The 13,655-nt window shown below is 56.4% G+C and overlaps 1 protein-coding gene across 2 annotated transcripts; it reads right to left on the bottom strand.

Annotated features, from left to right (window-relative positions):
* Positions 1-222: 222 nt before the first annotated feature.
* On the bottom strand, positions 223-13,653 carry EZH1 (enhancer of zeste 1 polycomb repressive complex 2 subunit). 2 transcript variants are annotated; one of them, XM_065856387.2, is made up of 20 exons: positions 13,551-13,653; positions 12,868-12,988; positions 12,250-12,378; positions 11,888-12,007; positions 10,961-11,081; positions 10,571-10,744; positions 9,591-9,693; positions 9,014-9,177; positions 8,148-8,239; positions 7,245-7,425; positions 6,245-6,441; positions 5,750-5,841; positions 4,801-4,841; positions 4,357-4,482; positions 3,615-3,793; positions 3,278-3,373; positions 2,631-2,712; positions 2,441-2,521; positions 2,044-2,128; positions 223-1,947 (listed from the first exon to the last, which is right to left on the bottom strand). In XM_065856387.2, exons 1-20 carry the CDS (start codon positions 13,559-13,561, stop codon positions 1,887-1,889), a joined length of 2,256 nt encoding a protein of 751 aa, XP_065712459.1. In that variant the 5' UTR covers positions 13,562-13,653; the 3' UTR covers positions 223-1,886. The 2 variants fall into 2 exon arrangements, 1 of the variants encoding a protein (XP_065712459.1); XR_010652785.2 differs by lacking the exon at positions 223-1,947 and having other exon boundaries at positions 2,081-2,128; positions 3,283-3,373.
* Between the last annotated feature and the right edge of the window lie 2 nt (positions 13,654-13,655).

Raw genomic sequence — 13,655 nt, 5'->3', positions numbered from 1 at the left:
GGCAGCTCCGATGTCCCCGCTATGGCTCAGCCTGCACCTGGGAGAGGCTGAACGTGAGCCAGGTGGCCAAAAAGGCCACCAGCATCGTGGCTGGTACCAGCACTGGTGTGGCCAGCAGGCCCAGCGCAGTGACCGAACCTGTGCTGGGACCTGGGGAGCCCAAACCACGAACCTTGGGGACAGTTTTGTGCCGCTCCCTGGGGTGACAGAGACCAAAGCGAGGACGTTCGCTACCACTTTATTGTGACAAAGGCTACAAGCCATGTTAAAGTGCATTATTAACCGTCAACAAACCACAGACACAAGCTGGGCATAGTGCAGATACGGCCGAGGTGGCAGAGGACGCTGAGTGGGGTCGGGGGAGCGAGGGGGATGGAGGTGACAGGGGACAAGCGCCGCTCCAGACAGACCTGAACGCCTCCGAGCCCCGGGAGGGCATCACAGACAGCAGGGACGACAGACGGACAGACCGACCGCCTGCGGTGCCCCAAAGGACGAGGGTCCCTGGACAAACACCGCCCCCCAAAAGGGGGTGAGGGGCTCCTGCCCCCCAGTGCCACAGCAGGGGGGGCTGTGGGGAACATACGTGGCTTCTAATGGACATCCCCATCCTTTCAGGCCCTGCTGAGGGAAGAGCCCCCCATCCAAAAACATCCCTGCAAAGGGACCCCAGCCCTCTGTGGCCCCTCCATCCCTGGAGAGGAACACAGGGCCGGTTGAGAATTATTAAAGTGCTTTTTTCTTTTTGCATGGGGTGCTAAGGCCAAACCTCCCCCTGCCAGGGAACATTTCCCCTTTCTCCCCAGGGCCGGTGTCACAAACCCCTCGCGGGTCCCCGAGGAGCCATCCCCAGGTCACCGCAGACAGTGACAGGTTTGCTGGGCCCCGTCCAAACCTCCGCACGGCAACACCCGACACCAACACCAGGTTCTATCGCCTTGCGGGGACCTTCCTGAAGTCCCCAACACTTCCCACAAAGGGACTGTCCTGGCAGAGGAGGGCGGAAGAACCAGCTCCGGTACCGTGTGGTCAGGAAGCACCTGCCTGGCTCCTGCTCCGGGTGCAGCCCCAGATTCCCCAGCAAAAAACTCCCTGGCAGAATCATCCCCACACCAGCCCAAAGGGCCAAGGAGCAGGTAGGGACAGGCACGAGTCACCCAGCCACCCCACGGCCACCAGAAAGGCTGGACGGGCTTCCCCAGGGCTCCTGCTGCCTCTGGGTTCCTCTTGTGCTTTGCAGCAGCACCCGTCACCACCTCTGAGCAGCTCAGCGCTGTCCCCTACCCAAAGTGACATTTTGCATAGTGCTGCTGTCCCCAGCCCCACCACCGTGCCATGGCCGGGGGGTCTCTGTCCCCCAGCCAGCTGGGGCAGAAGGGAAACAGAACCTCAGTGACAGCAGCCTGGGGACCACTGCGGCCACCTCTCTATGGCTTCCAACCCTGTCACTGTCCTTGTCAACATGACAAAACAAGCAGCAAGAGGTGGCACCTGAGGGCAGAGCCTGTCCCAGGGGACCGGGCTGGAGGGGAGCACCAGCCCCTCTGCCCCCACCTCTGGCTGCAGGTGACACCTCGCCCGCTCTGGTTCTTCCAGCCATCAGCAGAAGATGGGAAAACACTGAGAATTCACTTTTCTTCAAGCTCCAGCTGCCCCGGTCCGTGGGCTCCCTCCAGAGCTGGGTTCCAGAGCCCAGGGCTGGAAAAAGCTGCTGGCCCGGCAGCAGCCGCTCATGGTCCTGCCCCGAGTCCCTCTCTGGGCGTCTGGATGGAAAAGCAGCGCTTGTGACACACACAGCAACGGGAAGAGCAGCAGTCATGTCAGCGGGAAGCAAACATGGCATCGCTTATAAGGTGCAGCAGCGAGGTGTGCTGGGACAGCACAGCCTAGATGATATCGGTCTCCCTCTCTATGCCGACGTACTTCAGGGCGTCTGCCTGGCTGTACCTACGAGATAAAGCCACAGCCGCTGTCGTCACCTCCCGCTGTCCTCACAAATGTGTGGCACAAAAAGTGGGGTCACCCGAGCACTTCCTGGGGTACCTGTAATCAAAGAAGAGCTCCTCGCCCGCCTGGATGGCCCTCTTGGCGAAGATCCCGATCCGGTGGTCTCCGTTCACCATCACGACTGCAAACAGAGAGACGACGTGAGGGACGTGCAGCTCCAGCCCGGGGCGATCTCACCGCGCTCCTGCCCTGCCTGGGAGCTGCTGGTTCAGGGGCCACGGTCCCCGAGCTCCAGCAGCCATCTGGGTCTGGATTTAGGGGTGATGAGAGGTCTGGAGCATCTTTCCAACAAGGGAAGGCTGAGAGAGGTGGGGCTGTTCAGCTGGAGAAGCTGAGAGGGATCTGATCAATGCGATAAGTATCTCAGGGTGGGTGTCAAGAGGACAGAGCTGAGCAGGACCCCAGGGAGGTCTGATGGGCAGGGATATCTCACCTTTGGCATAGCAATTGGGGTTCACTGAGTGATTGGCAAAGCGGATTTTATTTCCTTTGCGGGTGGCGTCGACAACAAAATCTATTAAAAACAAAAAGAGAGAAAACTGCAGTTAAAGGCAGATCTGCCGCTCGGCCCATCCTGCCCGCCAGGATGCCCAAATCTCCTCCACCCCTCCAGTCCCAGTTACCGTTGTTGAGGTTGAAGAGGAAGCTGGACATGTACTTGTCATAGACCTTCCCCCGCCGGTCGGCTTCGTCCTGCGAGATGAGCTGGAGAGGGAGAAGGCAGGAAAGGCCTTGAGGTGCTGGAGCAGGTTGAGAGAAGGGAACGGAGCTGGTGAGGGGCTGGAGCACAAGTGTGATGGGAGCGGCTGAGGGACCTGGGGGGTTCAGCTGGAGAACAGGAGCTGAGGGGAGACCTCCTGATCTCTGAACTGCCTGAAAGGAGCTTGGAGCCAGGGGGGTCGGGCTCTGCTCCCCAGGAACAAGCGCCAGGAGCAGAGGAAACGGCCTCAAGTTGCACCAGGGGAGGTTGAGGTTGGATCTGGGGAACAATTCCTTCCCCAAAGGGCTGTGGGGCATTGGAACAGGCTGCCCAGGGCAGTGCTGGAGTCACCATCCCTGGAGGGTTGGACAGACGGACATGAGGTTCTCAGGACATGGGGCAGGGACAGGCGTGGGGGAACGGTTGGACTTGATGAGCTTGAGGGGCTTTTCCAACCAAGGGGTGAGCCCGTGGCCAAGCTGGGGACATCCCGCTGTCCCCACTGGACCAGCAGCCGGAGGACGCGCTGCCCCAAACACAGCCCCGAGCACAGGGCGCAGCAGCACCGACCTCACCGCAGTACTCGGAGATGAACTCGTTCTTCTGCACAGACTCCTTGATGAACGTCCCCCAGCCGGCCACATCCGACGGCGCCAGCAACAAATGCTGCAGTGAAAAGGAAACGGTTACAGTCAGCAGGACCAGCACCCCCGCCCGGATCATACCCCCTCTCCACCTCCTGTTGCGCACAGCAGGGTTAGGGCACTGCCCCAATGTCACTAATTCACACCTTTCTCTGAATTTCGGTCATTTCTACAAGCTGTCCTCTGCTCTGACCAGCAGAACTGAAGACTTCACCCTCCTCTGGAGTCACTTTTTAGGCTCCCGTGCTCCCCCCATCCCTCACCTTTTTGAGCCCGCGCTGGATGCTGCAGTTCTTGCAGGACACCACCTTGCAGTCCCAGTGCTCCGAAGCGCCGCAGGTCAGGCAGAGGTCCGGGTCACACTCCCGCACGGCGAGGTAACACGGGCACTGCTTGGTGTTGCACTGGGTCTTGCAGCGGCAGCCGGGGAAGCGGTTCTGACCTGCAGCAACGCAGCCCGGGGGTTTGCACCCTGAGGTTTTCTCCAGAGAACAGAGGGGCCGCGCAGTGTCCATGCCCCACAGAAGCTTCTATTGAGCCAGGTCTCACCTTGGCAGGCACAGAACTAAGGCTGTCCATGACCAAGGGATGCAGGGGATGCTGATCTGGCTCTCAGGACTAATTACTCTATGATTCTATACTAAAGGAGGGGAGATTCAGGCTGGACATGAGGAAGGAATTGTTGGCCCTGAGGGTGGTGAGAGCCTGGCCCAGGTTCCCAGAGAGGTGGTGGATGAACCATCCCTGGAGACATCCCAGGCCAGGCTGGACGGGGTCTGAGCACCCTGAGCTGGTGAAGATGTCCCTGCTCATGGCAGGGAGGGCACTGGATGCGTTTTGGAGGTCCCCTCAACCCAAGTAATTTTATGATTCTATTCTACGATTCTACAAATTACACGCAGTTTAAAAACAAACTGCTAGGATCATGTAAACGGGACAGATCAGCACAGAGCATCTCAGAGCCTGAACTGGCTCCTGCCTCCCAGCCCCAGGTTTGCTCCTTACAGTCAGGGTTGCACTGGCAGAACTTCTCACAGAAATTCTGAGTCATGATGCAAGGGCAGGAGCTGTCACAAGGGTGCTCGGGGTGGTCGCAGGGCTGGTAGTTGTACACCTGGGTAGGCGAATTATCTAGAACAAGAGGAGAAACGCCCGGATTAAAAGCTGCACACTGCAGGAATGTCTAAAAGCAGCACTAACAGGGCGCTGGAGCTGAGATGGTGCAAGATCCCCATGTGCCTGCAGAGGGCTGGGAGCCCAGCAGCACCAGACACAGAGCAGCAACACATGGCAGACAAATTACACAGGGCTGCACGCCAAACCTCAGCCCAACGAGAGCGAGGGGACGGCAGCCACGCCCGCTTGCTGCGCGAGTCGGAGCCAGAGAGCTCAATGCCATGGGTAGGTGGCCACGCAAACCTCGCGTGACGCAGCCACGGCAAACGTTACCTTTCTTCAGCTGGATCTTCCTGCAGTGCGCAGCCCACAGCCTGCAAGAGAAGCAGAGCGGGGTGAGGGGACGCAGCGACCGCGGCCGCTCGGCACGGCCGGTCAGCGCGGCAGTGGAACGGACGGGAGATTCCAGCGGGACCGTCTGCAGCTTCATGCATTAATAACCACCCGCCGGGCAGAGAGCGGGGAAAGATGAGAACGAGGTAGCTACAGCATTAGTTATTTAAGGCGTGTCATAGAATCACAGAATCATTGTGGCTGGAAGAGACTCTCAAGATCATGGAGTCCAACCGTTCACCCACCCCTGGCACTGCCCCATGTCCTAAGAACCTCATGTCCGTCTGTCCAGCCCTCCAGGGATGGTGACTCCAGCACTGCCCTGGGCAGCCTGTTCCAATGCCCCACAGCCCTTTGGGGAAGAAATTGTTCCCACATCCAACCTCAACCTCCCCTGGGCAACTTGAGGCCGTTTCCTCTGCTCCTGGCGCTTGTTCCTGGGGAGCAGAGCCCGACCCCCCTGGCTCCAAGCTCCTTTCAGGCAGTTCAGAGATCAGAAGGTCTCCCCTCAGCTCCTGTTCTCCAGCTGAACCCCCAGCTCCCTCAGCCGCTCCCATCACACTTGTGCTCCAGCCCCTCACCAGCTCCGTTCCCTTCTCTCCACTCGCTCCAGCAGCAAATGCCCCAGGATAACACTGCCCGCACGGGGATCAGCACACAAGAAGCAGGTTATCATCACATTGCTGAGGCTCAGGCTGCTGTTCGGAAGCCAGAGCCCCCCAGCCAGGGCGGCAGCCCCAGGCTGACGGGCAGGGACCAGGGACCAGCACCCACCCAGCGCCAGCAGCCACGCGCAACAGCAGATGGGAATTACCAGGAATGCTTTGGCACAAAAAGCAGTGGATCTGGTTGCATTTCAAGAACAAAAACAAGCTTGTTCAACACTTGCCTGTGCTTCCTTTTCTTCTTCTGGGATGGATTCATTAATTCATTGGTTGGCAGTTTTGTTATAAGCGATTCTTTCACTGCAAATTGAAAGACCTATCAAAGAACAGAAGCAAAAAAGAAGAATTAGCTTCAGTCTACTCAAGTTGTTTTTATCTAAAGCAGAGAGAGGGTGCAAACAAGCACATGCAGCGGGGCTCCCGGTTCTTGCACCAGTTCTGCTCCTGGTTTCGCTGCCCATGGCTGATGTTGCTTGTGTCACCTGGGAAACCAGCACATCCACCCCACCAGAGCACCCAACATCACACCAGGCAGCAGGAGGAAGATAAAGCACCGAGCATGCGGGGGCTCATTCTGCACCAGCAGCAGTACAAAATAACCCTGAGCTCCGCAAAGCCTCGATGCAACACGTTCCTCGTGGTGGTTTGTGGCAGAGAAGGAAAAACAAGAAGCAAACAGCGGCCAAGCACCGCAATGCCCATCCTCACCCGGCACCCACCTGCTTGCAGGTCTTGGTGCCCAGCAGCCTGGCGATGGAGCAGAAGTTGTTGAAGTAGGTCCCGTGGAAGACGCGGAAGAGCGATTCCTCGGCTCCCGTCCACTCGACGGGCTCCTGCGGCGTCTCCACCGCAAAGAGCTGCGAGGAGGCCGGGCTCAGCTTCTGCTTGGTGGGGGTCTGGCAGCGGGAGTTGGCCTCTGGTGGGGAAACAGGAGTCAGACCGAACGCCGCTCTGTGCCGCGCGGGACGTAGTTTAGGGTTCTGCTTTAGGGGGGAGGATGAGGGCATCTCTGGGGACACGGGCGGGCATGGTGCTGGGCCTGATGTCTCTTGTGTTTAAGCCCATCTCCAAACACCGGTTCTGTTTGCTGACTCTGAATCCCAGAATGCCAGGGGTTGAAGGGACCTGGAAAGCTCATCCAGTGCAATCCCCCATGGAGCAGGAACACCCAGCTGAGGTTCCACAGGAAGGTGTCCAGGCGGGTTTGAATGTCTGCAGAGAAGGAGACTCCACAACCCCCCTGGGCAGCCTGGGCCAGGCTCTGACACCCTCACCATGAAGTTTCTTCTCAAATTTAAGTGGAACCTTTTGTGTTCCAGTTTGAACCCATTGCCCCTATCACTGGTTGTCCCCGAGAAGAGCCTGGCTCCATCCTCCTGACACTCCCCCTTTAGATATCTGTAAACATTAATGAGGTCAGCCCTCAGTCTCCTCTTCTCCAGCTCCAGAGCCCCAGCTCCCTCAGCCTTTCCTCACACGGGAGATGCTCCACTCCCTTCAGCATCTTGGTGGCTGCGCTGGACTCTCTCCAGCAGTTCCCTGTCCTTCTGGAACTGAGGGGCCACAACTGCACACAATATTCCAGATGCAGCCTCACTAGGGAAGCTCCACACTCCACACACCATGCGCGGGATACAGGGACAAGGCAGGGCCAGCCCCAGCTGCGAGGTGCCGCCTGCCCTGTGAGAAAAGAGGGGTGTCCCTGGGCTCCAACCCTACCCGAGGAGCTCGAGGCCCACTCGTTGCCGGTGTCCCGGTCGCTGTCGCCCTCCCTGGCCTCGGTGACGGTGGACGCCGGGGCGTTTGAGCAGGACGCTCCCACCACGTGGTGCCTCCGGCGGCGCCGGCCCGAGCACTTGGACCTGGGGTTGTGCAGAGCGGCGAACTCCTTGGCTCCTTCCTGTGGGCAGAGCAGAGGACGAGGCACACGGTGGATGTAAGGGACACAGAAAGGCTTTTCCACAGGCCCTGGGACCAGCCCTTCCCTGCTGCCACCAAGACAAGGGGGAAAACCCACCACGTGTGGTCACTTAGCAAGTGCTGCGGCGCTGCCTGCACCGCACGTCCCCACTTTGCTACTCTCGGAATTGCTGCCCAAAGAGGCTCCTTGTCCCTGTCCCTCCACTCCGCAGCCCCATCTCTCACCCGTGCAGTGATGTCCTCCCATCCTCTGCTCCCCAGGACGCCCCGTGTCTCCAACACCCCCAAACGCACCCACCTCCCCACAGCCAGCTCTTCCCTCCGCAGCTCCCAGCCCCGCTCACACAGGCTGTAGCGCTGCAAAAAATCACTTTTCAAATAGTTCAAGCCTTCCCCACGCATGCCAGGCCCCCTTCTCAGCGTTTTTAACCCAGGCTTCATTTTTCAAACGCTGCACTGAGCCCAGGGAAATCATTTCTCCCTGCACTTTCCCATCTGCTAGCTACCAAATCAGACTTCGCTGCAGATTTGCTAAAATACGCATCTGCTAAGGTCTGTAGTTGGATCTGTGCTCCCCACGAAGCCAAGGAGGCTGAGAACTGACTCTGAAAACTCCTCGAGGTTGGGAAGAGGACCCACAGGGCCCTGCAGAGCTGGGCTGGCCAGGTCCCATCTCTCCTGGTCTCAACATGAGAAACGTACCAGCCAGAGGAAACAGTCTGCTCCGCAGGGATCCGGCTCGATCTTGGTCTCTCTGTTCTTCCGTTTGTACACATTAGGAGTGGCGTGAAAAGCTGAAAAAATAATAGTTATCTTTACTATTAGCATCCTCTAAGGGTTTCCCCAAATGCTGCAAGGGACAGGGACAGCAGAGCTCAGGGAAGGTGAGGGGGAGTCACCGAGATGCCCCAGCAGCGGGGACCACGGTCACCCCAATCCAACCCATTCTGGACACCCAGCAGCGCTGGGGGTAGGAGAGGCCATAGGAAAAAAGGATCTGCTTTCAGACTGAAACAATAAGAACACATGATCTTAACAGTTTATCTTTTAATAAATAATTCACTGGAAAAAAAGAGTCCTGTGACTTTCCAAAGAGGCCCTTAGACCTGGGAAACAACAGGTCCAACAGCTGAACCAGGGTCCCAAAGGCTTTTGGCCGGACAAACCGCAGGAACGTGATTAAGATGAAAGCTGAAAGTTCCAGCAAAGCAACAAAACACAGGGGGGCACGTCCAGACTTTTGGAAGTGAAACATTCATCCCTTTCCCCTGATGAGCTTCTGCAAAGCAAGGGTAACATCTATTTGCAGCGGGATTGCTGGCCCAAGCCGCCAGGAGGCTCAAAGGCGCCGCGCTGAGCAGCGGTGACAAAGGGGACGGCCACGCAGGTCGCTCTGCCATCCATTTGAGGGCAAGAGCGGAGCCGTCTTTACAAAAAGGCTTCTGGGCAACCTGTCAGCTCCTAAAAAGCTCCACCGCAAAGCTCCGGGGAGGCACAGACACTAAGTGAAGGCGTATGTATAGAGGTATGAAGCACCCAGGAAAGCATCCGGCCGAGACTGCACTTACGATGCAGGAAGCAGTCGTATTTGAAGCAGCGGCGGCAGAAGAGGGTGTGGAAGGAGTGCAGGGACTGCTCCCGCTGCACCGACTTGGCGCAGGGCCCATCGATGTTGGGGGTGCACTGCGGCGGCAGCACGTTGGGGTCCGACACCTCCGTCAGCTCCCGGTACCTGTTCCGCAAAGAGAAACGCTCACGGATGCGCCTATTTGCTAATTCAAGGTGTTTTACGTGACTACGTGATTATCCGGGCCAAGAGGGCTCCGGCCTAGGCACCTTGAGGCTAAACTAAAGTTTTTAACGCTCAAAAAGTGACTCTGCTCATGGAGCCTGCAGCAAATTGAGCTCCACTTTCTGCTCAGTGCTGTTTTCTGAAATACATAAATACACAGAATCATTTCAGTTGGAAGAGACCCTCAGGATCATCGAGCCCAACCATAACCCAACTCCAGCACTAAACCACATCCCTAAGAACCTCATCTAAATGCCTTTTAAATCCCTTCCTTTTAAATTCCACCACTTCCCTGGGCAGATTTCAGCTGTTGCTAAGAAAAGTAATGGATAAGTTCAGTAGGGATCTTCTACCTTTCTTTCATATCCTCTGGGAAGCCGTATTCAGGAAACATGGAGGAAATAGCAGTGAAGATCATGTCGTTTGGAAACCGCTTCTTTGAACACTTCTTGTTACCTAAGAAAAAGAGCCAATCCCTCGGTTAAGCTGGATGGGAACGTGTGTTTCCTTCTCCCACAGAGCAATTCCAGCAGGCGTTCAGGGCTGGATTTCAAGAGACTGAAAGTTAATCCCGTGCACAACGAATAAACCTTTTGTCCTGCACCCAGGCTGAGGCATCTCCAGACGCAGCACAACGTATCGATAGAACTACCAATAACTCCTTAAGGACCACTCTTATTTATTTTTACCAAGACAGGGTTTGCAGACGATGCTTTTCTACATTTACAGCAGGTCCTGGTATTCGTGGTACCCGTATGGTTCCAAAACAAAGGTAACGACAAAACCACCAGTCAGCAATCCCTGAGGTCACGCAGGACACGTGAAAATCCCACACATCAAAGCCTCCTCGTGCAACAAGAGCTGCAGGTGCACAGGAGAGGGCAGAGGAACATTAACCCCTGGAAAACAGGGAGGGATCTGAGGAGATTCACCTCCCGCAGCAGGAGCGGATCTACATCCGCACTTACCGACAGATGCTTTGCCAGACCGGCGCTTTGAAACCCCCAGGAGCAGAGATCCCGCAGGCTCCTTGGGCCATAAACGCCCCCCCTGCCCTGCTAAACTTACCGTGAAATCATTTTCCATGACTCGTCTAAATTCAGCTTTACACCCATGATTTCTTATCTTGTCCACAGGGGACAACGAGGACAACTGATTTCCCTTCTGCCCGACCAGAACGCGCCAAGCTCGTTAGTGCCCTTAGCCACACACTGATATAATAATAATTAATATAATAATAAAGAGTGATGGCAGGAGAGCGCTGGGCAGCCACTTGGGCACGGCAGGATGGAAACGTGACCCACAAATCCCTAATTTCTGCGACCAAACCCACCTTCCGCCGCAGTTCGCTTTCTTTTCCTGGTGACCGGCAGCTCCTCTTTCCCATCCTCCTGTTTACCCTCGGAATCGTTGTGTCCTTCCTCCTCCTCATCCGAGTACTGATTGAGGGCGTTCACCAGCTCCAGGAACACGGCGTCGCTGATAAGGACTGACCCCGAAATCATTTCTGAAGCACAGAGATGTGAGCCAGCGGTGTAAATCGCAAACCCGCCGCACGGTACTTTTAGCGACTAAAACCTGCCTCGCTATTTTGTGGGGATAAAGGGGATTTTTTGCTCTAAGAGCTCCGGCAGAAAAGCTGGTTACTGCTGCCACCTTTTGATTTCCTAGCTATTTTAACATTCTATTTGCAAAGGGACAGTGCTGACTGCTCCCAGGTTACCTTCCTCTCCGTGAACCTTCCCGTCGTAGTTGTTAATAAGCTCTTCGATGAAAGTTTCATCTTCTTCCTTCACCTCGTCTCCCATGTAAGGGATATTGCACAGCACGGTTTCATCCTCCACCTGAAAAGGAAACGGGATTTAACTCAGAAAAGCAGCAAAAAGAGGCTGTGTCCCCCAGCTGAGCCTCCAGCTGTCTCATCACCGGTGGTTCATCGTTATCCCATCCCAGCACCGTAACTCTGACTCCTGAAAGCACAATTTGCTTTAAAGAAGAAAAGCTGTGCCTCCGAAGCTCAGAAACACACACGTTGCCAAGAATAACAAACAGCCAAAAGTCATCAGAGAGGTTGTGTTGGAGGAACTGGTAAAGCAAACTTGCTCCACGGAGCAACGCAGCCAAAACTGAGCAGAATTCTTGTATTAACCACAGGAGCAAGGACATGGGACTTCACCAACCCAGCCACGCGCCCCTGGCTTATTCAACCAATAATCTTAACGCTGCCACCCCAAAATCTGCATTTAAATCACTCCCCGCACTTTTGCGATGGAGAAACTGGTCCTCGGTGGCATCCTTACAGTGAGACCAGCATGGTGATCCAGTTGCAAAGGGAAGGGCCCGCCTAAGAAACAAAACCCTGTTTAAAAAGGAAGAAAAATCTTAAGGAAAAAATAAAAGGGAAAGATGTATTTACTCCTTGGATGGTGTGAAATGACGGTGGCCCTACCAGGGAGCCAGGTGTAAAGGAGAGACCAGCTGGGTAAGACAGTGTGGATACAATACGAGGCTGGTTTATGGGATTTAATGATAAAAGCAATTAAAACAACACAATCTGTCATCCCCCGAGTAGATACCGCTTGAAACAAGGAGGTGTAATCGCTCCACAAGCCCATAACAATCGCATACTGACCGCACCAAGGCCACCTACCATGAAATTCTGCTGAAGAGGGGACCAGGAGTACATGATGGGCACCAGCGCCACCGTGTTCAGGGTCCTCATGTACAGCGTCTGGCTCGGAAATCCCGGGAAAATGCTCTCAACGGTGCACTGGAACAGGAGGGAAGAGAAAGGCAGTGAGGAAAACGCTCTTTGGGGGAAACAGCGGAGCCCTGGGGTCTCTCTTCCACAAGAAAACCTTGTTTTCTTGGATTTTTTCCCCCCATTTCTGCATCCCAGAAGATGCTGGCATAGGACAGCACACACAAAAACGACCCTGCAGCCTCACAACTCCCTGCAAAGCCCCGGTTGGAGCCCAGCAGCTGCCGCCGTGTCCCTCGTGCTCTGCGCACCTGCTTTAGGAAGGGGTGTCCGCTGACCGGCTTCATCAGCTGCACCGGCTGCACCCGCAGCTTCTTCCAGTCCTCGTTCAGAATCTGAGTCTTTTCATGGACCTTCGCGAAGTTGGCTACAAACAGAGCCTGAAACGAGAGAAAGCAGCGCTCAAAACGTAAGGAAAACACGTTGAGGACACAAAAAACCCTCCTGAGATTATATACGCAAGGCAGGGCATTTCAAACGGACGATACTGGTGAGAAAACTGATTAAACTCAGTGCTGGCACAAAACTGGGCTGAAAATCTACCCAGAGGCTCTTGAGAACTCCTGATTCCAGACAACTGCTTCTAAAATCCTGAGACCCACCAGCACCGAGAGGGAAATACTTTAAAGAACAAGTGGAAACGAGTCCTCCCGCTGCAGTTATTGATGCCAGAGCTGCTTTTCTACCTACAACAGACACAGAGCGCAGCTCGAGGAGAAGTCGTACACCTTCCAACTCATCCAGCATGCAATTAAAACACAGCTCATCGATTCGCAGGACGAGCACCCATCAGACAGCTGCTCAATCACCACAAGTGAAGAATTTAGACGATACCCTTTCAGCCCAAGCTCCCACCCTTATCTCTGTACCTTGGCTCCCATGTTCGCCTGGAACCTCTTGAGCTGCCGGAGGCGCATGTATTCAGACTTGACTTTTCTTTTCCAGTATATAATGCACTTTGATGTTGGGGGAGTGGCGAGCTCCATTTTCCTACAAAAGTACGGAAAGAATAAACACCAGAGAACGGAGAGCTTAAAACCGTAAACAAGGGCTATTAGGGGAAAAAAAAAATCCCTGCGGATTTTAAATGCATCACAGGGAAAAATAACTGCGTAAAACCGCGCTAGAGCTGGTTATGGAGCGACCGCGGCTCGAAGCGCACGGGGAAGCCGGGGGGACCGTGGGAACCGGCGGCTCCTGCCCGCCCCGACCCCCAAACCCGGCGGGCAGAGCCGGGAGCGGAACGCCCCGCGGCCCCGGGCCCCGCTGCACCCCGAGAGGCCCCGGGAGGGGCTGCTGGGTTCCCGGCCCCCCGGCCCCCATCGCCACGGCCCCGGGGGGTTCCCAACCGGCCCCCTCCGCACCGGGAGCCGCAGCTCGGCTGTGCCCGTGACCCGCACCGGAGCGGGCCGAGCCCGCTTGGAGACGCGGAACGGGTCCCCCCCGCCCCGCACGGCCGCTGCCCCCCAGACCCCAGAGGGCACCGCGGGTGACCCGGGGTCTTCCCCAGGGACCCCCGGCCGCTCCGCTACCGCCCCCGCCCCGCACTCACTCCTCGGCCATCGCGCCGGGGGAGGCCTCGCGCCCCTTTGCGCAACCGCGCCTGCGCCGCTACGGCCCCGCCCCCGCCCTTCGGCCCCCGCCTCCTGACACGCCC

The sequence above is a fragment of the Patagioenas fasciata genome, chromosome 22, assembly GCF_037038585.1.
Source record: "Patagioenas fasciata isolate bPatFas1 chromosome 22, bPatFas1.hap1, whole genome shotgun sequence".
NCBI classification, from domain to species: Eukaryota; Metazoa; Chordata; class Aves; order Columbiformes; family Columbidae; genus Patagioenas; species Patagioenas fasciata.
The sequence above is the reverse complement of the archived record's forward strand: the minus strand, read 5'-3'. Positions and strand labels throughout refer to the sequence as shown.